General features: G+C 51.4%; 1 protein-coding gene across 5 annotated transcripts in view; it reads right to left on the bottom strand.

The window, feature by feature from the left end:
• Nucleotides 1–18,900, bottom strand: part of CSMD2 (CUB and Sushi multiple domains 2) — a 294,243-nt gene that overhangs the window by 45,692 nt on the left and 229,651 nt on the right. For all 5 annotated transcript variants that reach the window (XM_088067354.1, XM_088067353.1, XM_088067355.1 and 2 more), the window contains 11 exons: nt 18,582–18,698; nt 17,148–17,261; nt 16,388–16,483; nt 13,721–13,924; nt 12,873–12,997; nt 10,084–10,180; nt 9,163–9,267; nt 5,646–5,764; nt 4,457–4,526; nt 2,335–2,451; nt 1,118–1,327 (listed from right to left, as the gene is read on the bottom strand). In XM_088067354.1, coding sequence (XP_087923480.1) covers nt 1,118–1,327; nt 2,335–2,451; nt 4,457–4,526; nt 5,646–5,764; nt 9,163–9,267; nt 10,084–10,180; nt 12,873–12,997; nt 13,721–13,924; nt 16,388–16,483; nt 17,148–17,261; nt 18,582–18,698 — 1,374 coding nt within the window. The remainder of the gene's footprint in view (nt 1–1,117; nt 1,328–2,334; nt 2,452–4,456; nt 4,527–5,645; nt 5,765–9,162; nt 9,268–10,083; nt 10,181–12,872; nt 12,998–13,720; nt 13,925–16,387; nt 16,484–17,147; nt 17,262–18,581; nt 18,699–18,900) is intronic.

Genomic DNA, 18,900 nt, shown 5'->3' with positions numbered 1-18,900 from the left:
TGACCATGTTCCTAAATGAGTGGTCAGCCTGGCTGGAGCTCATTTCCATGGCAATTTCCAGGAGATTTCCCAGAGAACCTCACCTGTCCCTGGGTGCAGCAGCCCATGAATCACCCGAGACACGAACAAGACAGGCAAGACCAAATTAATGCTTTCAATTATTCCCAGCAGAGGCATTTCCTTGGCTGTGTCACACGACTGGAGGGACACGTTCCCTCCCCTTCCCACTCCTTGGATCTCCTTCCCAGACCACTCAGCTCCCAGTTGTTTCCTGATTGTGTTCAGGGAGAAATCCACGAGCTGCCCTTGGCATCCTCTGCCCCTTTGAGTCCCCACATGCCGAGGGCAGGACGGCAAGGAAGACCAAAAGGTTTTCAGGGACAACTATGGGGGCAAAACTGGGGGTCAGTCAGCCAAAAATTCATGTTCAAACAAGGAGAGCTGCTCAAGGACTCCAGCTGAGGAAATAGGACCTCCAACCCCCATCACCTCCAGAACTGAGGGCACCTCTTTATTTTAACAACTTCTTTGTCTCCTTTCACCCTTTGAATTCCCACTTGCTCAGCACAGGAGGGCAGGGAAGACAGAAAGGTTTCCAAAGGTGGGAAGACAGAGCTGGGGGACCAAAAATTCATGTTCAATACAGGGGAGATGCCTGAGGAGTCCAGCTAGGGAAAACACCTCCATCCCCCATCGCTCCCAAAACTGAGGATTGAAACTTTAACAACTTCTTTCTCTCCTTTCAGCCCAGGTCTCCAAGCCAGCCCTGTTCTATTATTTGGCTGCTTCATTATTTACCCAACCCTGCACCAGGCTGAGCTCAGGACATGCCTGGACTTCAGCCAAGAGGGAAAAGCAGCTCCAACATTCCAAAGCAAACTCTGAGAGCTCTTCCCCTTGCCCACAAGGTTCAAAGTGAACCTGGCTGTCATTTCACAGTCACAGGGCACTCTGGGAACATTTCTCCTCGCCACTGTGGGGAACAGATCAGTTATCAGGATTAAGCACGGCCTTCCTGTAACACCTTTCCACTCATTTGGATTAAACCCTCACAGAATTAACTTGGGAACCATGACTCCCTCACACCACTCCTGAGGACAGGATTGTCCCTCCTCACCTTGGTATTCCAGCTTGAAGCCTGGCTTGTTCTGGGAGTGGTCACTGTGGAAGTAGACAGTGGTTTCGTGGGAGGTGGACAGGAGGGAGCCAGGCAGCTCGGCACCGCTGAAGCGCCCGATGACGCTGCTGGTGTCGTAGGGCCCGTTCCGGATCTCCACAAAGTCGTGGTTGGGCTCTGTGGAGAAGTTCAGGAACTGGATGTGGGCACCTGGAGAGGGGGAAGGAGGAGTTTGGCTCTAAAACTGCAGCTCAGCTTTTGCACCAGCACCAGCTCCAACCCCAGCTCCAACCCCAGCACCAACCCCGGCTCCAACCCCAGCTCCAACCCCAGCACCAACCCCAGCACCAACCCCGGCACCAACCCCGGCACCAACCCCGGCACCAACCCCGGCACCAACCCCGGCACCAACCCCGGCACCAGCCCCGGCTCCAGCCCCGGCTCCAGCCCCGGCTCCAGCCCCAGCTCCAGCCCCAGCTCCAGCCCCGGCTCCAGCCCCGGCTCCAGCCCCAGCTCCAGCCCCAGCCCCAGCTCCAACCCCAGCTCCAACCCCAGCTCCAGCTCCAGCCCCAGCTCCAACCCCAGCTCCAGCTCCAGCCCCAGCTCCAAGCCCAGCTCCAAGCCCAGCTCCAAGCCCAGCTCCAAGCCCAGCTCCAAGCCCAGCTCCAGCCCCAGCTCCAAGCCCAGCTCCAAGCCCAGCTCCAGCCCCAGCTCCAAGCCCAGCTCCAAGCCCAGCTCCAGCCCCAGCTCCAACCCCAGCTCCAGCCCCAGCTCCAGCCCCAGCTCCAACCCCAGCTCCAACCCCAGCTCCAACCCCAGCTCCAGCCCCAGCTCCAGCCCCAGCTCCAGCCCCAGCACTGCCCACCCACAGAGCCCAAGACAGCCTGGGCACTCAGCAGGACTTTAACTGCCCTGGGACACAGAGTTCCTTCAAACTGACACAGAGGAGCTTTGGAGAGGAGATTAGGAAGGAATTCTTCCCTGTGAGGGTGGGCAGGCCCTGGCTCAGCGCCCAGAGAAACTGTGGCTGCCCCTGGATCCCTGGGAGTATCCCAGACCAGGCTGGATGGGGCTTGGAGCACCCTGGGATAGTTTCCCCTGGCAGGAGGTGGAATGAGATGATCTTTGAGGTTCTTCCCAACCCAAACCAGTCAGGGATTCTCTGATTTTTCACCCCCGCTTCTGTGACAGCACCAACCCAAACCCGGCTCTCTCACCAAACCCCACTGGCAGCAGGATCCTCCATGTGCAGTCCAGGTTGCTGGGATAATTTCCTGGGAAGCCTGGGCTCAGGAGCACACCTTCCATCTCTTCTGCTGTTCCTCCACATTGGGCTGGAAAAAAAACAGGGTTCATGGTCAGGATCCATTCACAGGATCCCTTCCAGGATCCCTGAGGGATCTGTCTGGATGAAGGCTGTGGGAAATCAAGCAATTAAAGACTCAGCTGAGAAAAAGGAACCAGCATCAAGTTTCCAGGCACTACATGGCCACATCAGGAAGGGATGTGCCTTTCTCCTGCCCTTTGGAGAGGAAGCCTGAGCCCAGAGATCCAGTCTGGGCCATCACAGAGGGAGAGCCAGATCTGAGCAGTGAGAGAGGGGATGGACACCTGCTCTGCCCACAGACACGGCATCAAATCAGCCACCAGCACTTACTTAAAACCTTAACCTCAAAAACAGCTCAAAAAACAACTGTGAAGGAGCTGAGTGATGTTATTTTAACTCCAGTTGCAGCTTCTTCTTTTTCCTGCCCCACGTGCCAATCTCTGCAGTCAGTCACCGATAAATCCAGCACAGAGTGTTTGCTCACTGCCTGCAGCCGACTGCCAGCCACGACAGCCCAAAAATATGTTTACAAAAGGCATCACATGAAATTGAAACACTGACAGCATCTCCTCATGCTTATCTGAATGACCTCCACCTGGTCCCAGCAGCACCACCCAGCTGAATCCAGGCAGGTGCTCTCCTAACACGCTGTGACAGCCAGGCACAGGCTCTTTGTCCAACATCTCATTACCCTGGACTCGCTCCCCTAATGAGGTTTCTCCCAGAAGATTTCTCTTTCTTTTTCCTCCTAATGGCTCTCTAATAGAACTGCTTCTGAATTATTTAGAAGCCCAGCAGCTGGAGGAAGTAGACCAGGAGAAAATCAGCCCAGTTGCAAACCGTGCTTGGAGCAGGAGCTCTGGTGGACACAAGACAAGAGCCCCAGGACTGTCACACCCACAACGGTGATGGTCACTCCTGGCTCCAGATGTGTTTCTGCCTCTCTGCAGCTGCCTGACATTTCCCAGCAATGTGAAAAGGCAGGCACAGCCCAAGCAGCCAAAATCCTGCTGGATTGGGAGGCTGGTGCTGATTCAAAGAACCAAACTTGTGGTTTGCCAGCTTTTGGGATCCTCCTCCATGCTGTGATCTCCCAGCTGAGCCCAAGAGCTTCTGCTTCCATTCAGAGCAGCTCCCAAGGGAATGGGTCCTTTAGCTCAGCCATTCTCCTGGAAATGTCTCTCTATTTATTCCTGGCCAGCATATCATCAGATAAAAGAACTGTTGGCTCTTATAATTACTTTAAAGCCAAATGATGTAAGCTGGAACAGCAGGAGAGCAGGAGCCGAAAATAACTGTTAACTAAAGCTATTAAATGCATAAATGTCTCTCTCAGAGCTGCAAAATGTGCAATATGAATATTAAACATCTACATTTGCTATAAGTAAATGACTGAAAAATAATAAAAAAAACCCGTCCTGCAAGTTCCCTTCACCTCCAGGCCTCTTCTCCTCAGGATCTTCCACAGGGAAAATGGAATGTCCAGTCCCTTCCAGGCCTGAGTACCTGACCAGATCTGAGGGTAAAGAGCCACCTGGACAAGTGACCTGCTGGACACCGGGGTGGGCACAGCAAGTTGGGATCCTGGGAGACACCAGGCCCCAGGGAAAGAAGCAACTTTGGTGGGATCAGATGCATTCCATAAAAACAAACCACACTTCAGATGGAAAAAATCCTCAACCCAAAAATCCAACCTGCTCCCAGCACGAGGAAATTTTAGATTTTCCCTTTGGAATGGCTTTGTGTTGAGGGGGATAAATCTGTGTTTCACATTCTGTGCTACAGCCACATCTCTGACATCCAAAACAAAGCACTCCAGGCAGCCCACGGGGACTTCTCGGGCACAATTTCCCTGGCAACAAATGAAGATTTTTTTTTTCCCCCACACTCTCTCACACTTGCAGAACCAACCTGAATTTCTCTAAATCAGCTCTTTATCCTTGTTTTATTTTTTTTTTTTTTTTAGGGAAGTGTTATAAATATCAGCCAGGTAGAAAGAAGTCCAGTCCTACCGATGCAGAGGGGTGGAGGGTAATTCCAGCGGCGCACCGTGCCCGGCATGCAGGAGATGTGGGAGTGGCCCTGCAGGAATGAAAAACAAGACAGGAGGTTTGGGAGCTGGATGGAAAACAAGGGGGGAGCCTGTCCCTGTCCTGGCAGGAAAGAATTCCTTGCAAGATAGATCCAACCTGATCCAAAGGGAGGCTCCCAGGTCCCTGTCCCATCTGGGGTGCCAGAAAAAGTGATGCCTTAAAGAATCTAGGAATAAAACAACACACTTTGGAGATAATATTAGTGTAGGAGGTAATCTAAAGGCTGGCCTTTATTGGAGGATTCCAAGGGAAGATACGGAAAAATATCCATAAAATACTCACCCCTGCAAGGGGGGGTGAATACAGTTCTACAAATTTAGGAAATGAGCATAATTGACAGAAATCACCAAACAAAAACATAAATAGTGAGGTGATTCAACCCTCTCTGAATCCTCCCTCTCAGACAGGGACTAAACATTGTTGATGAAAATGTGTCTCCAGGAGCTGGTTTCAACCTTGGCTCTCAGGAAGAAGCAGGTCAGGACAGGAACCTCAGACCCCCAGCCTGGAGCTCTGGAATGTGTTTTGTTCTTTCCAGAGCTTGGAGCTCTGGAATGAATTTTATCTTTCTGCCTTGGGAAAAGATATGGAAAAGTACTTGGACTGGCCACAAATACTAACAGAGGTACAAACAGATGTGTGAAGATGACAGACAGGACAGAAAAGCAGGAATCCTTCTGGTGATGCCTAAAGAGGCAACCTGGAGCAGAGGCTGGACAGAGTTAAAGGAATAAAGTAGGAATTTATTAAAAAGGCCTTCAAGGATACACCTTGGGCAGCACAAGAACCCAGCCATGGCTCTACCCAAGATGGACCCAGGGTCACGAGTTTTCACACTTTTTTAAGTTTTGGTCCATTTCCATATTGGGGTTAATGCTCCAATTTCAGCTTCAGGTGATGAAGTCCCACCCTCCTCAATTTGCTGTTTTTATCTTTTGGGCCTGAAGCTGGAATGGTGTCCTTGGTTCTGGGGCTGGAAAAGGATTGTTTTGTCTGACTGAACTGTGAGGAGAACTTGCTAGCACTCTATATGAAGTTCAGAGTTATGTTCCAGTGCTGTACAGAGTCTGGAAAACGTGAGAGGTGCAGCTGAAGGCAGCAGTGGTACCTGCAGGGCATAGCCTGGCTCACACTGGAAGGACACCACGTCGTTCACCAGGTAGCGCTCGCCGATCTTCAGCCCGTTCCCAGGAACCTGCGGCTCCGGGCAGCTGGAGAGGCCCACGGCTGTGGAGGGAAGGGAGATGGGAGCTCAGGGAGTGGGGATGGGGCTGTGCTGAGGGCTGGAGGGATGGGGATGCACTTTTTCTGCCACAGACTCTGGGTGGGGAAATTCCATTTCATTTGGAGTCTCCAAGGAGAGCCCATTTCCATTCCCACATTTACAGACGGGAATATCCTGCTGCAAACCCAGTTAACAACCCCCAGCATCTCATGATGGGCTCTCCCCCATCTCCTTCTCCTTCCTCTTTCCCTTTCCCCTTCCATCTCCCTCTCTCTTTCCCACATTTCCCCTCTCCTTTCCAAATCTCTCCTCTCCATTCATCTCCCCTCTCCTTGCCACATCTCCCTCTCCCCTGTGCACACCCCAGGGAGATGAAAGGAATCCTGCAGGCACCTCACACAGGCTCCCAGCACCTCCCTCCCTGTGCTGCCAGCTGCCTCTCCAGGATAACCTCCTGCATCCCTGCAAGGGCTCCTGCTCCGCTCCAGCCCCACGGAGCCCCAGGCAGGGGAAAATAAGAGAAAAGGAGTGAGGAGAGGCTGAGTCTCCTCCTAAAGCCCAGTCACGCTTCCCAGCGTGTTCCCTCCCTGCTAGCTGCTTGACCTTCAGGGAGGCAGGAGGGAAAACGGCTTTAAATAATTGCCCCTTCACATCAGTGGCTTTCACTCAGTCCCAAATTGTTCCTGCCTTTGGAGCATGCAGGAGTAAGAGCTCAGCCTGAGTAACCCAGTGAGGGAGAAACCAGAGTTTTCCTCTCCTGTTTTAGCTCATCTCTCCCAGCTTCCTCCTAGGAGGAACACAGAAAAAACCCAGGGCTCAGGGCTGGGAGATTCCAATTGTACAAACAGAGCAGAAATCACATTATTTCCAGCTGCCCTGAAAATCAACACCTATTAATTTCCTCAGCCAAGGGAACAGACAGGGCTGATAATCCCCAGCCTCATGAAAAACCTGGCCATGATTTTTGCAGGAAAGCGCTCAAAGGATTTATTGATTGGAATAGAGGTGGAGAAGAAACAGAGTCACAGCAAGAGGGTTCCTGCAGCTCCCAGAGCACAGGCTGGGCACATTTTTTCTCTCCCAATCCTGTGTGGCTGTAATCCTGCTGGATTTCAGGTTTCAGTGTGTAAAGCAGCAGATCCTGGAAGGTTTAGTGCTGGTTGGCTCTAAAGCACAGTCCCAGCTGTGCCACTGCAGACTCACACTCCTTTGGGTGGGAAGGGTCTGCAATCACCCAATTCCCCCCTGCGTGGGCAGGGACACCTCCCACCATCCCAGGCTGCTCTAAGCTGGCCTTGGACTCTTCCAAGGATGTGGCAGCCACAGCTTCCCTGGGCAGAATTCCTGTGGCCACTTTAGGGGATGAACTGCACCTTCCAAAAACCCATTTGCAGCCTTGGAAAAAACCCAAAGCAGCAGAAGGTGGCTTGGCTCCAGAGACCAGAGCTGTGCTCAGAACCAGTTTTCAGCCCCAGTGCCCAGCAGGAACCAGTCCTGGAGGACTGGGGACACAGGCAGAGTCGTCCCCACTTGTCTCAGCAGCTCAGCATTCCCTGCTCTGCCGTGGGACATGGCCAGGCCAGCCTGGGATGAGCCAGGGAGCTGCAGAAGCTCCAGGCTGGCTCCCAGCCCTGTCCCACAGGGATCCTCAGCAGGAAGCTGCCCTTGGATGTGCTGGGCAGAGCTGGCAGTGCTCTCCTGCACGCTCTCACTGCTGCTGGGCTCAATTCCAACCTCACCCAGCACCAGAGCTGAGAAAATCATGGAATATCCTGAGCTGGGAACTGCAAGGATCATCCATCCAACCCCTGTCTCTGTAGGATAACCCCAAAATGTTTAGGTTGGATTTAGGGAAAGGTTCTTCCCCCAGAGGGTGGTGGACACTGATCAGGCTCCCTTGGGAACATTCCAGAGCTCCAGGAGTGTTTGGACAGCGTGGGATTATTGGGGTGTGTGTGCAGGGCCAGGGTTGGACTGGATGATCCTGGGGATCCTCCCAGCTCAGGATATTCCATGATTCTCTGCCAGTGTTATCCAAACACTGCTTGCACAGGGAATAGCAGTTCCCAGCACCCCCATGCCCCCCAGTGCAGCTGGGCTGTTGCACCTCTCCTGATCAGAGATCAGGAATTAAACCCAGACCCAGGGGAGAACAAATTTTTGTCATCCCCATCCAAACCTGACAGCCCTTTCCCAAACGATTCTCTTCCCTGCCACGTCTCCCAGTCTTAGTCAGGTTTGTTCTGTCACCGCTGGGGATTTCCTTTTGAAAACACATTTTCTGTCTAGAACCACATTTAACCACATGCTGGGGTCTGTATTCCCAAAAAAAACCTGGCATGAGGCCGGCTGAGCAATGTGCTGCCATTCCAGGGGCTGTTGGGATCATCCCTAACCAGGAACCCACTGAACTGCTCCACACCACCACAGAATTTGGGTTGGAGAGGACCTAAAAGACCTTTCTAAGGTGTTTTTAACCTCTAATTGAAAGGAGTGGGTGCCCACATGACCTCAGAGCTTCGATAGGTTGTGCCAAGGTGGCTCCCTCAGCTGGAGGCTGGAAAAGGACAGATCAACCACCTTGGAAATGATCCTGTCCTGGGCCTGGGCACCTCTGAGCACCAAGCACAGAAATTCCTGGATCCAGGAGCATGTCCAGGGCTGTGGGGACAGGAGCACATCCAGCAGGGGAAGGAGGGGAACATCCCCAGCACCCACCAGGCAGCACCTAAAACATTGCAGCTCTCCAGAGCACAGAAACCACCCTGATAAAACACATTGGTGACATCGAGCTCAGCTCTCAGCCTGTGAGGACAGGCTGCCCAGGGTGTTTGTGCATAAAAAACATCGGTAACATCGAGTTCAGCTCTCAGCCATCGAGTTCAGCTCTCAGCCTGTGAGGAGAGGTTGCCCAGGGTGTTTGTGCAGCCCATCCCTGCAGTTTTTCCAAGCTCAGGCTCCATTAAAATGTGCCAATCGAGTTTTATCTCTGTTCTGACCCTGCTTTCCTCAGCGGGTCCCACGGGATGACCTCTGAGGGCCCTTCCAGCAGGAATTTTGGGATGAAGACGTGTCCAGGCCTGGCTGCTGTTTCCAGCAGAGAATGCCAAGAGCTGCAAGTCTCTGCCAGCCCCTGGCAAAGCAGTGCTTTCCAAGCCCACATCCCAGCCCTGGACACACGGGTTTTTTATCCCTTTGTGCCATCAGACATAAAAAAGCGCCACCAAGAGCACAATGAGGGTCATCCCACCGCTCTGATCCATCTTTCCTCTATTTCTCATCCCCTCCCTGAGAGCAGGGAAGCCTCAGCAGCTCCTTCTCCCACTTCCCCACGGCACCACCCCGCAGGCAGCTCCCCATCTCCCGGGAGCTGCGGGATCAAGGCTGGAACTGCTCTTACTTTTGTATTCCAGGTGAAAGCCGGCAGCAGAGACGCTGATGTCAGAGTAGAAATGCAGATAGAGCTGGTTTGAAGTGCTGTTGAGCAGCGCAGGCACTGTGGTTCCTGGCAAAACAAGAGGTGCACAAAGCCAGTGCAGAGGATCTCTCTCCTCCTCCGCCGCGTCCTCGGAGATTTGCGGCAGGAGAGGCTGGCAACAGAAATTCCTTTCAACTTAACGAGCTCCTCTTGGTTTTGATCAGGTTCTAATGAGGCCAATTGAGAAATACCCAGGGCCTTTCCAGCGGCTGCTCCAGGATTTCAGCCTGTAGAGCTTCGCCACGGACAGACAAAAAGCATCAATGGATGGGAAACAGCGTGGGTGGAGCACGGGTCCGGGAAAATTCTGGATTCCTTCCTTCCCTGGAAGCTGCTGCAGCAGCAGGACAAGGCAGTTCCATCCCAGACCCTTCTCCTGTGGAGCTCAGAGCGCTCCGGGCACATTTGTTAAATAAATGAGATTTTGGGCCATTGTTCTGCCGCTGATGCTGCATTTGAAAACTTCTCAAAGCTCCTGGACCCTGGCTCCTGCTCTGCTAAAAGCCACAATTCCCCAGGTCCAAGGGAAAACACAGTTTGTTTTGTAGCCCTTCACCCATTCTGGGGCACATCAGGCAGGTCAGCTCACCCTGCCAGCTGTGGTGGCCTCGCATCCCAGCAAAACTGAGGGAATTCCCATTTCCAGGAATTCAAACCCCACTGGTTTCGTGTTTTAAGGCTCCCTCTCAACCTTTCCCACAGGCAGATGGAGTTGAAATTCCCAATCCAACAGAGCACATGATTCCCTTTAAATCTGTTCCTCATTTTTGATACAATTAAGTTTAATTTTGTGAGGTGAATAAAATGAGGCAGGAACTGATGATGGGCATGAGCACCACATACCAGAGAAGCTCCCCAGCATGGTGGCTGTGTTGTCTCCTCCATCAAACACTTCCAGGGAATCCCAGTTCTGCTCCGTGACAAAACTGATCACCTGGATCTGCAGAGAGAACCAAAATAAAGAAAAAAAATAACAGCACAGTTCCTGAAGTAATGGTAATAAATCACATTAATAGCAGTTAAATTAATAATGAATTAAATTATTAAATTAAATTAATAGCAATTAAACTAATTGAGTTTACACACTCTGGGGGTTCAGCACGGCAAAACTTGGAGACTTCTGCCTTTGACCATCCCCACTGGGATTTTCCAGCTATATTCCCCCAAACAGGAATGCTGTTTTCTGCTTCTGCTCCAGAGCTCCTGGAACTGCCCAGCTCATGTACAGCTGCTGAGAATTCCAACCTTTTTTACTCCCTGTTTGGAGAAATCCCTGAACACTTTGAGCCATTTCAAATGAGAGCAACCAGCAGCAACCTGGAGCTAAAATAAACCCAAAAAAACCCTCACATTAAACAACAGGATTTTCAAAATCCAGTCAAGTTCCTGCTTTGTTCTGCAGCTTTCAGTGGAATCACTCGAGCTGCAATTTCAGATTTCACCTTTCCCTGCCATGCCCCATAGGGTTTGGAGGCCTTAGGAAGTCACTTGACTCCGTTAGTTGGAGCAGCAACACAAATCCTCGGATGAGAAACATCTGGAGAGCTGAGAAATCTGCATTTAGACCAAAAAGCAGAGCTGAGGAATCTGCCTTTACACTGGAAAGCAGCTCATGCTTGAGTGAGGATCTCCATGGAATTGCACAGCTTTGTTTGCCAGGATTACCATTAACAGGGATTTTGCCTAAATCCTAAATTCTGGCAGCTCAAAGCCTTCAGTGTCCCATTAAAAACCCAGCTTTGGTGAATGGGGTGAGAGTGAGGCAGAAAATCTGAGCAAAAACCACTGGTTTTGGGGAAAACACAGATTTAATCTGTAATATCTGGATGAGCTTTTCCAAAACTGGGTATCTCAAATTAAATTAGCAGGCAAAAAAAAAAAAAATCCCAAAAGGAACCTTAAAGACAAATCAGGAGCATAAATGAGTTGTACAACTTGGCTCCAAACACAGAGAGAGCTGGAAAATTGGGAAAAACGAGCAGTGAGGAGAGTTCACTGCCCTCAAACTTTGACTACACATGTATGAACCCCTTCCCTTTTCCTCCAAATCTTATTCCTTTTTTTTCCCAAATCTTATTCCCTGATTTCCTCATCCACTTCAATTCCCCATTTACCTCCGCCTTGCCGAACGTCAAATCAAAACCCCTCGTTTGAAAATAAAATAAATTAAAAGTAAAGAAAAAATGGAAAAAATGGAAAAAATGGAAAAAATAAAAAATAAAAAACAGAAATAAAAATAAAAAATTAAAAATAAAAAATTAAAAATCAATCTCCCCATTTCAGCAGTTTCTTGATTTACTCCGGGTAATAAAACCAGCTGTAAAGTTCCTCCCAAGTATTGTTTTTAGCAGAAAGTGAGTGGAGTTCATCCAGCAGGAATCGCAGTGACCCCCACGGAGCCATCACCGCTCCCACTGACCCTTTTTTCACTTTTTTCCTGCCTCATTACACCCCTATTGTGATTTACATTATTGGAAGTGGAGTGAGGATGAGCGTTTTGTTTGCTCTTACACCGCCTAAATTATTTATTCTCCTCTCTCCCACCTCCTCCAGCTTAACGGAATAAACATTTTTAAGGTCCTAATTCTAGTCTGACATGTGGATTCACAAGGGATCTGCATCTATTTACTGCCACGTGTATAAATTATTTCACTCAGGAAGGTTTGCTCCGGGAATGAATAATTCATGGCAGAAGTGCCAGCTCCTACCCTGATTACATAAAAATCCTGTTCCTGAGTGCTGCTACCAAGAAAGCTTCAATTTCACCTCCTCCCCTGATTTACAGTTGTTTAACCTTTAATTGTTGTGCAAAAAGGGGGTAAAGGGATGCTGGCATTAGGATCTAATAATGGAGAACTCAAAGGAAGTGGAGCCAGGACGGATCCAGCTCCAGCTCCGTGGCCATTCCCTCTCTGGGAGCTGCCCTCAGATGCCTCACTGCAGCTGTTGGAGGTCCTGAGGGCCAAAATCTTTCTCCTTTAACCTTTTTTCCCTCCCTGGAAGTCCCAGGGAAGCTGATGGGTCATGCCAGCAGATCCCAGTGCCACGTGGAAGTGGAGACCTCAGCAATGGTGGGCGCCCCAAAAACATGGGATCAAAGAATTTCAAGGAGTTGGGATGGACTTTAAAGCTTATCTTGTCCCAAAACCTCTGCCATGGGCAGGGACACCTCCCACTATCCCAGGTTGCTCCAAGCCCTGTCCAGCCAGGCTTTGGATGCTTCCAGTGTTGGAGCATCCACAGCCCCCGTGGACAACCATAATAAAAAACTTCTTCCTAATGTTTCACCCGAATTTCCCCTCTTTTGTACCAGAGTGAGGGTCACACCGGGGGACCACAGTCCTTCCCCAGATCCTGTGCATCCCTGACAGTGCTCCTGGAGCTCTGGCAGCCTCAGGGCTGTGCCCAAACACCCTCTGGAGGAAGAACCTTGCCCTGATCTCCAGCCTGACCCTCCCTGGGCACAGACATCCCCAGTGAGTCTCTGCCTACTTGTGGCAGTAGATGAACACCTGATTCCAGAGAATCCGACACCAATCCCTGCCTGCCCTGCGAGGAGCAGCGACTTCCCAACGCGTGGCCTGTCCGAGAGCAAGGGACCCCGAGTGTGCTCCTGTCTGTCCCGGCTGTACCTGGATCCCTGCTCCCTCAGGGACTGTGATCTTCCACACGCAGTTGAGGCTGTTCAGGTAGGGCTCGGGGAAGCCTGGGGACAGGATGGTTCCTTTCCTCTCCGTCAGGTTCCCCCCACAGGGCACTGCAATGAGGAGAGCAGAAGGGATTGGCTTTGGGCTAAAAAAATTGTTAAAATGACAAGAAATCAAGAACTGGTTGTGATTTAAGGATGAGATTTGTAGGAATAATCCTCCTTCCAGTAACTTTTTTCATGCCACTTTTGGCACATTCCTTGGGTGTGGGGAACACACGGGGCTGATCTTCAGGAGCTGCTCTCCTTCAGAGGAGGTGAAAGCTGCTTTCAACCAGATCTAATTTATTCCAGATGCTGTTCAGATCTCACAAGAGTATTGGATCAAAATGTCAATTCCCTGGAATTCGGGGTTAAACTGTTCTTATTCAGAGCCAGGCTGGGCTTTGTATTGTATCAGACAATGGTTTGGGTGGGAAGGGACCTTAAAGATCACCAAATCCCTTCACCCAGACACTGTCCACTATCCCAGGTTGCTCCAATCCCTGTCCAGCCTGGCCTTGGACACTTCCAAGGATGGGGCAGCCACAGCTCCTCTGGGCACAACTGCAAGAGTTTTTAAAGAAGTCTTTTACATTTCACTAATACTTTGTTTTGCTGTTGATTTTTCTCACAGAACCACAGAACACCCCGGGCTGGAAAAACCCCACAAACATCACTAACATCCAACCCCTGGACTCTTTCCAGCACAACCCGGAGTGCGGCACTGCTCCGAAACGACCCCGCCAATTTCCCCAGCGCCACCCAGCCCGTTCCCGGCTCGCTGCCACCTACCCAGGCAGGTGGGGACGGAGGAGTTCCACTGTGCCAGGGCCCCGGGCATGGCCAGGCACTGGATGGCGGGGGAGCCGCGCAGGCCGTAGCCAGGGCTGCACTCGAAGCGCACCACGGCGCCCACGGCGAAGTCGCTGCCCAGGCGCCGCCCGTGCCGCGGCTCCGGCACCGAGCTGCACTGCGTGGCGCTGGTGCGGGGCACGGCTGCCGGGGAGCAGGAGACACAACAGAGTTAGTCTGGGGAGTGTTAGCTGAGGGAGTAAAGAGCCATCAGTTTTATGCTGAAATCATGAAGTGCTAAACCCCAAGGAAGTGTTGAATGCAAACTTGAGCATTGGCTGATTGTAGGTAAAACCCTGAAGTATCGAGGCTGAATCCACACATGACCATTGATTGTATCCAAATCCCAACGTATTTAAACTCCAAGGAGGGGCTGAATCCAAACTTGGCCATTGACTGATTGTACCTAAAACCCCAAAGTATCTAAATCCCAAAGAGAGGATGAATCCAAGCATAACCATGGTCTGATTTTATCTAAATCCCAAAGATAGGCTGAGTCCAGGCATGACCATTGACTGATTATATCTAAACCCCAAAGTATCTGCATCCCCAAAGAGGGATTGAATCCAAACATGATCATTGACTGATTGCACCCAAATCCCAAAGTATCTAAATCCCAAAGAGGGGCTGAATCCAAACATGAGTGATTGATTATACCGAAATTCCAAAGAGGGGCTGAATCCAGACATGAGTGATTGATTATACCGAAATTCCAAAGAGGGGCTGGATCCAAGGATGACCATTGACTCATTGCACCTAAATCCCAAAGAGGGGATGAATGCAAATATGACCATTACCTGATCACTCCTAAACCCCAAAGTATCTAAATCCCAGTGTGGGGCTGAATCCAAGCACAACCACTGATGATTCCTGAACCCCAGAGAGGAGCTGAATCCAAACATGACCAGTGACTGATTTTATCTAAATCCCAAAGACTGGCTTAGTCCAGGCATGACCATTGAGGGATTGTACCTAAATCCCCAAAACTGGTCAAATCCAATCATGACCATTGACTGATTATACCTAAATCCTACAAACTGGCCTAATCCAGGCATGAGCACTGAGTGATTACTCCTAAAGTAATCACCCCAAAGTATCTAAATCCTAAAGAATGCCTGAATCCAAGCATGACCACTGAGAAGAGAAAGAAAGAACATTTCACTCCCAGTTCTGCCAGCTCAAGTGATCTGAGTTCCAGTGGTTCCACGACAGACCGAGTGGAGGTGGCACTTGGTGACACCACTGGGTCACCTTGGATGAAGGTTGGGCTTGAAGATCCTGGAGGTTTGTTCCAACCTTAATGGTTTAATGATTCTATACCTGAAATAAAAGCAGCTGGGACATTCAGAACTCCCCCTGCTGCCTCCCTCCAGAGAACTTTCCCCACATCAGAAGGTTGTTTTACCCAGGGGAACCAAAGGATTTGGCAGTGACTTCCCAGAAAGTTGTTTTGTCACCCAGTGCAGGAGGCTCCATGGGGAACCCTTTGGGTTCTTCAACGCCCTGGGCCTCATGGCCATGAAGGAACGGGATTTGGAAAAAAACTTCTTGGGAAAAGACAGAAAAGGGGGATTTAAGTTGTGATGGTGCCAGAGTTGTTGATATTCCTTTGAGTACTGGAAATTACAGTTAAAGGCAGGAATGAGTCTATCAGATAAGTGAGGAGAAAAACCCATCAGAAAAAACAGGTTTATTGCAGAGGAAGAATTCAATTAATATTTTCCTCTGAGATGCTTTACATTTCTGAGTGTTTAGCTAATTAGAGCCTGGCCAGGCAAATCCAAATCAGGGCCAGGTTGCCCTTTTCCTCTTGCTTCCCATGCAGCTCTTGCAGGAGGGAGGAGGAAACCTTCCCTGGTTTCATCGAAACCTTTGCTCTGCTGAGCTCTTTGAAGATTACAATCACAACCACGGCTGTTTCACACTCATTAGGCAGGAATTCAAGAGAAGAGATCTCTGACTAGTCCAAAATCCAAACCATGTTTCGCTTCACCCCTGGAGAAGGCTCAGGTCATGGCAGTGTCTGTCTCCTCTTTGCAGCAAAAGCCTGGATGTTCCCACAGATAACTCCAGGGAGCACGTGGGTGAGAAATCCCTTCTGTTTTCCCACTGTTCTGTGCATCATTTGCTATTTACTCCCATAAAATCCCTGAGTTGTTCTCGCCCAGAGCAGCACAAAGCTGTTAGTGAAAGGATCAAGGGGCAGGAGTGTGACAGCCCCGAGCCTGTGACATGCACAGAGGGAGAATTTCCAAGCTGCCAGACAGGATTTCAGCTGCTTACACCCAGCAAAGTGCTAAAAATGCCACTGGGATGAATTGCTGCAGGATAAATCTCCAAATTCTCTGTGTGACTCCAGGCATGACGCTGGGATGGGGCTGATGATAATCCTGGGATGTGCAGGATTCAGGCTGAGTGGGAATGAAAGGGCAGAATACGAAGTACCCACAGCAGCCAGACAGCCCTGCCAGAGCTCTGCTCCCAAAGGAATCCTAATTCCCTGTGATATTCCCTGCTCAGAACCCCCAGACACCCAAAGCAGCTCAGGACACTCAGAACACCCCTGGGAGCGACCCGAGGACACTTCCAGAACACACCTGAACTCACCTTGGTAGACAAAATGAAAGCCTTTGGCTGTGGATTGACCCTTGGAGCTGAATTTGATGAGGATCTGGTTGGTGGTGGCCAACGGCAAAGATTCCCCTGGATGGGGAGCAGAGAAAATGTGAGAGACAGAGGTGAAGGAATGAGGGACACTCGCAGGACACAGGGAACAGGTGTTGGGCGCCAGCCGTGACAAAGCTGCAGCAGGGACAGGGACAAGGGACAAGGGACTGGGACAGGGACAAGGACAGGGACAAGGGACTGGGACAGGGACAGGGACAGGGACAAGGGACTGGGACAGGGACAGGGACAAGGACAGGGACAAGGGACTGGGACAGGGACAGGGACAGGGACAAGGGACTGGGACAGGGACAGGGACAGGGACAGGGACAAGGGACTGGGACAGGGACAGGGACAGGGACAAGGGACTGGGACAGGGACAGGGACAAGGGACTGGGACAGGGACAAGGGACAGGGACAGGGACAAGGGACAGGGACAGGGACTGGGACAGGGACAAGGGACAGGGACAGGGACTGGGACAGGGACAAGGGACTGGGACAGGGACAGGGACAAGGGACAGGGACAGGGACAGGGACTGGGACAGGGACAAGGGACAGGGACAGGGACTGGGACAGGGACAAGGGACTGGGACAGGGACAGGGACTGGGACTGGGACAGGGACAAAGGACAGGGACAGGGACAGGGACAAGGGACAGGGACAGGGACAAGGGACTGGGACAGGGACAGGGAGCAGATCTCTACCTGAGTGAGAGCCCGAGAGGGAGCTGAGCAGGCGCGAGTGCTGTGTGGGGCCATCGTGCACTTCCACCACATCATTGAGAGCTGTCTGGAAAAAGGCGAACTGCCCGAAGAGCACTGCGGGGACAGGGACAGGGACAGGGCTGGGACCAGCCACTGCTGTCCCCAGTGTCACCCTGCTGCTGTCCACAGCATCATCACACTGCTGTCCCTGGTGTCACCACACTGCTGTCACCATTGTCATCACACTGCTGTCATCACTGTCACCATACTGCTGTCACCATTGCCATCCCACTGCTGTCCCTGGTGTCACTACACTGCTGTCCCTAGTGTCACCATACTGCTGTCCCCAGCATCATCACACTGCTGTCCCTGGTGTCACCACACTGCTGTCACCATTGTCATCACACTGCTGTCCCTGGTGTCACCACACTGCTGTCACCATTGTCATCACACTGCTGTCCCTGGTGTCACCACACTGCTGTCCCTGGTGTCACCACACTGATGTCCCTGGTGTCACTACACTGCTGTCACCAGCATCATCCCACTGCTGTCACCATTGTCATCACACTGCTGTCCCTGGTGTCACCATGCTGCTGTCACCAGCATCATCCCACTGCTGTCACCATTGTCATCACACTGCTGTCCCTGGGGTCATCACACTGCTGTCATCATTGTCAGCCCACTGCTGTCCCTGGTGTCACCACACTGCTGTCTCCAGTGTCACCACACTGCTGTCCCCACTGTCATCCTCACTGCCATCCCCCTGCCATCCTGCTGCTGTCCCCTTGCTGTCCCCCCCATCACCCCACTGGTGGCCCCACTGCTGTCCCTACCATCACCCTACACAGCCAGGCCATGGAGCCAAGGCATTTTCATGGAATCACAGAGTCCCCTGAGCTGAAACAGACCCCAAGGACCATCGAGTCCAACCCCTGGCCCTGCACAGGACCCCCCAGCATTCCCAGCATTCCAAACTGGGATCTATTTTCCCAGCACAACCTTTGTCCCATCTTTCAGCTGCCTTCATTCCAGGCAGGGACAAGCCCTGAGTGACAGCCTGGAAAAACGGGAGCCCTTTATTTATCCCCAAATTCCAGAGGCAACACCAACCTCCCTGGGGTTCATTGCCACGACCTTTCCCCACTGATTCCCAGCCCACTGGGAATTTTCTGTGACTCATCCCCTTTCTCTGCCTAAGGAGGTGCAGAATTCCACCAAGGGACAATAAATATTGATTAGCTGTAATTGGCTCCCGTTGGGTTGAGCTTTGGACAAAACCTGGACAAATCCAGAATTTTCTCTGACTCCAGCATGCAGAGCACCCAACAGCACCACCTGCTACTTTCCCTATCTCCAGTTGTAAAAAATTATCATTAAAAACCAGCAAGTAAGAGTTGCAAGAAGAGAATCCCATAAAAATTCCAAGCATGGTACCGTAGTCCTTGGGCACGATGATGGAGTACAGGCACACCTGGCCACTGGTGTAGTTTTGGGGATAATTTGGGGACAGGACGACTCCATCCGAGCCTGTGTACTGCCCTCCACAGGGAGCTGCAAGGGAAAGGATCATAGAGCATCCCTGGAGCCTGGAAATGTCCCCAGCCACCATTCCCTGCTCCAGGTGCTGCTCCCTGAAAGTTCTCATAGGAAAAATCAGGTTTATCCCAGTCCTAGCTGGTGCTGGAATTACCACCTGGAAAAACCATGCCATTAATGTGGGGTTTGCACCTTTCCCCACCCCACAGCTTGGGAT

This window comes from Pseudopodoces humilis, chromosome 27, assembly GCF_049639895.1.
Source record: "Pseudopodoces humilis isolate 2021_Gansu_Grassland_sample_001 chromosome 27, ASM4963989v1, whole genome shotgun sequence".
In the NCBI taxonomy this organism is placed as follows: domain Eukaryota; kingdom Metazoa; phylum Chordata; class Aves; order Passeriformes; family Paridae; genus Pseudopodoces; species Pseudopodoces humilis.
This window is presented reverse-complemented; position numbering and strand designations above follow the sequence as displayed.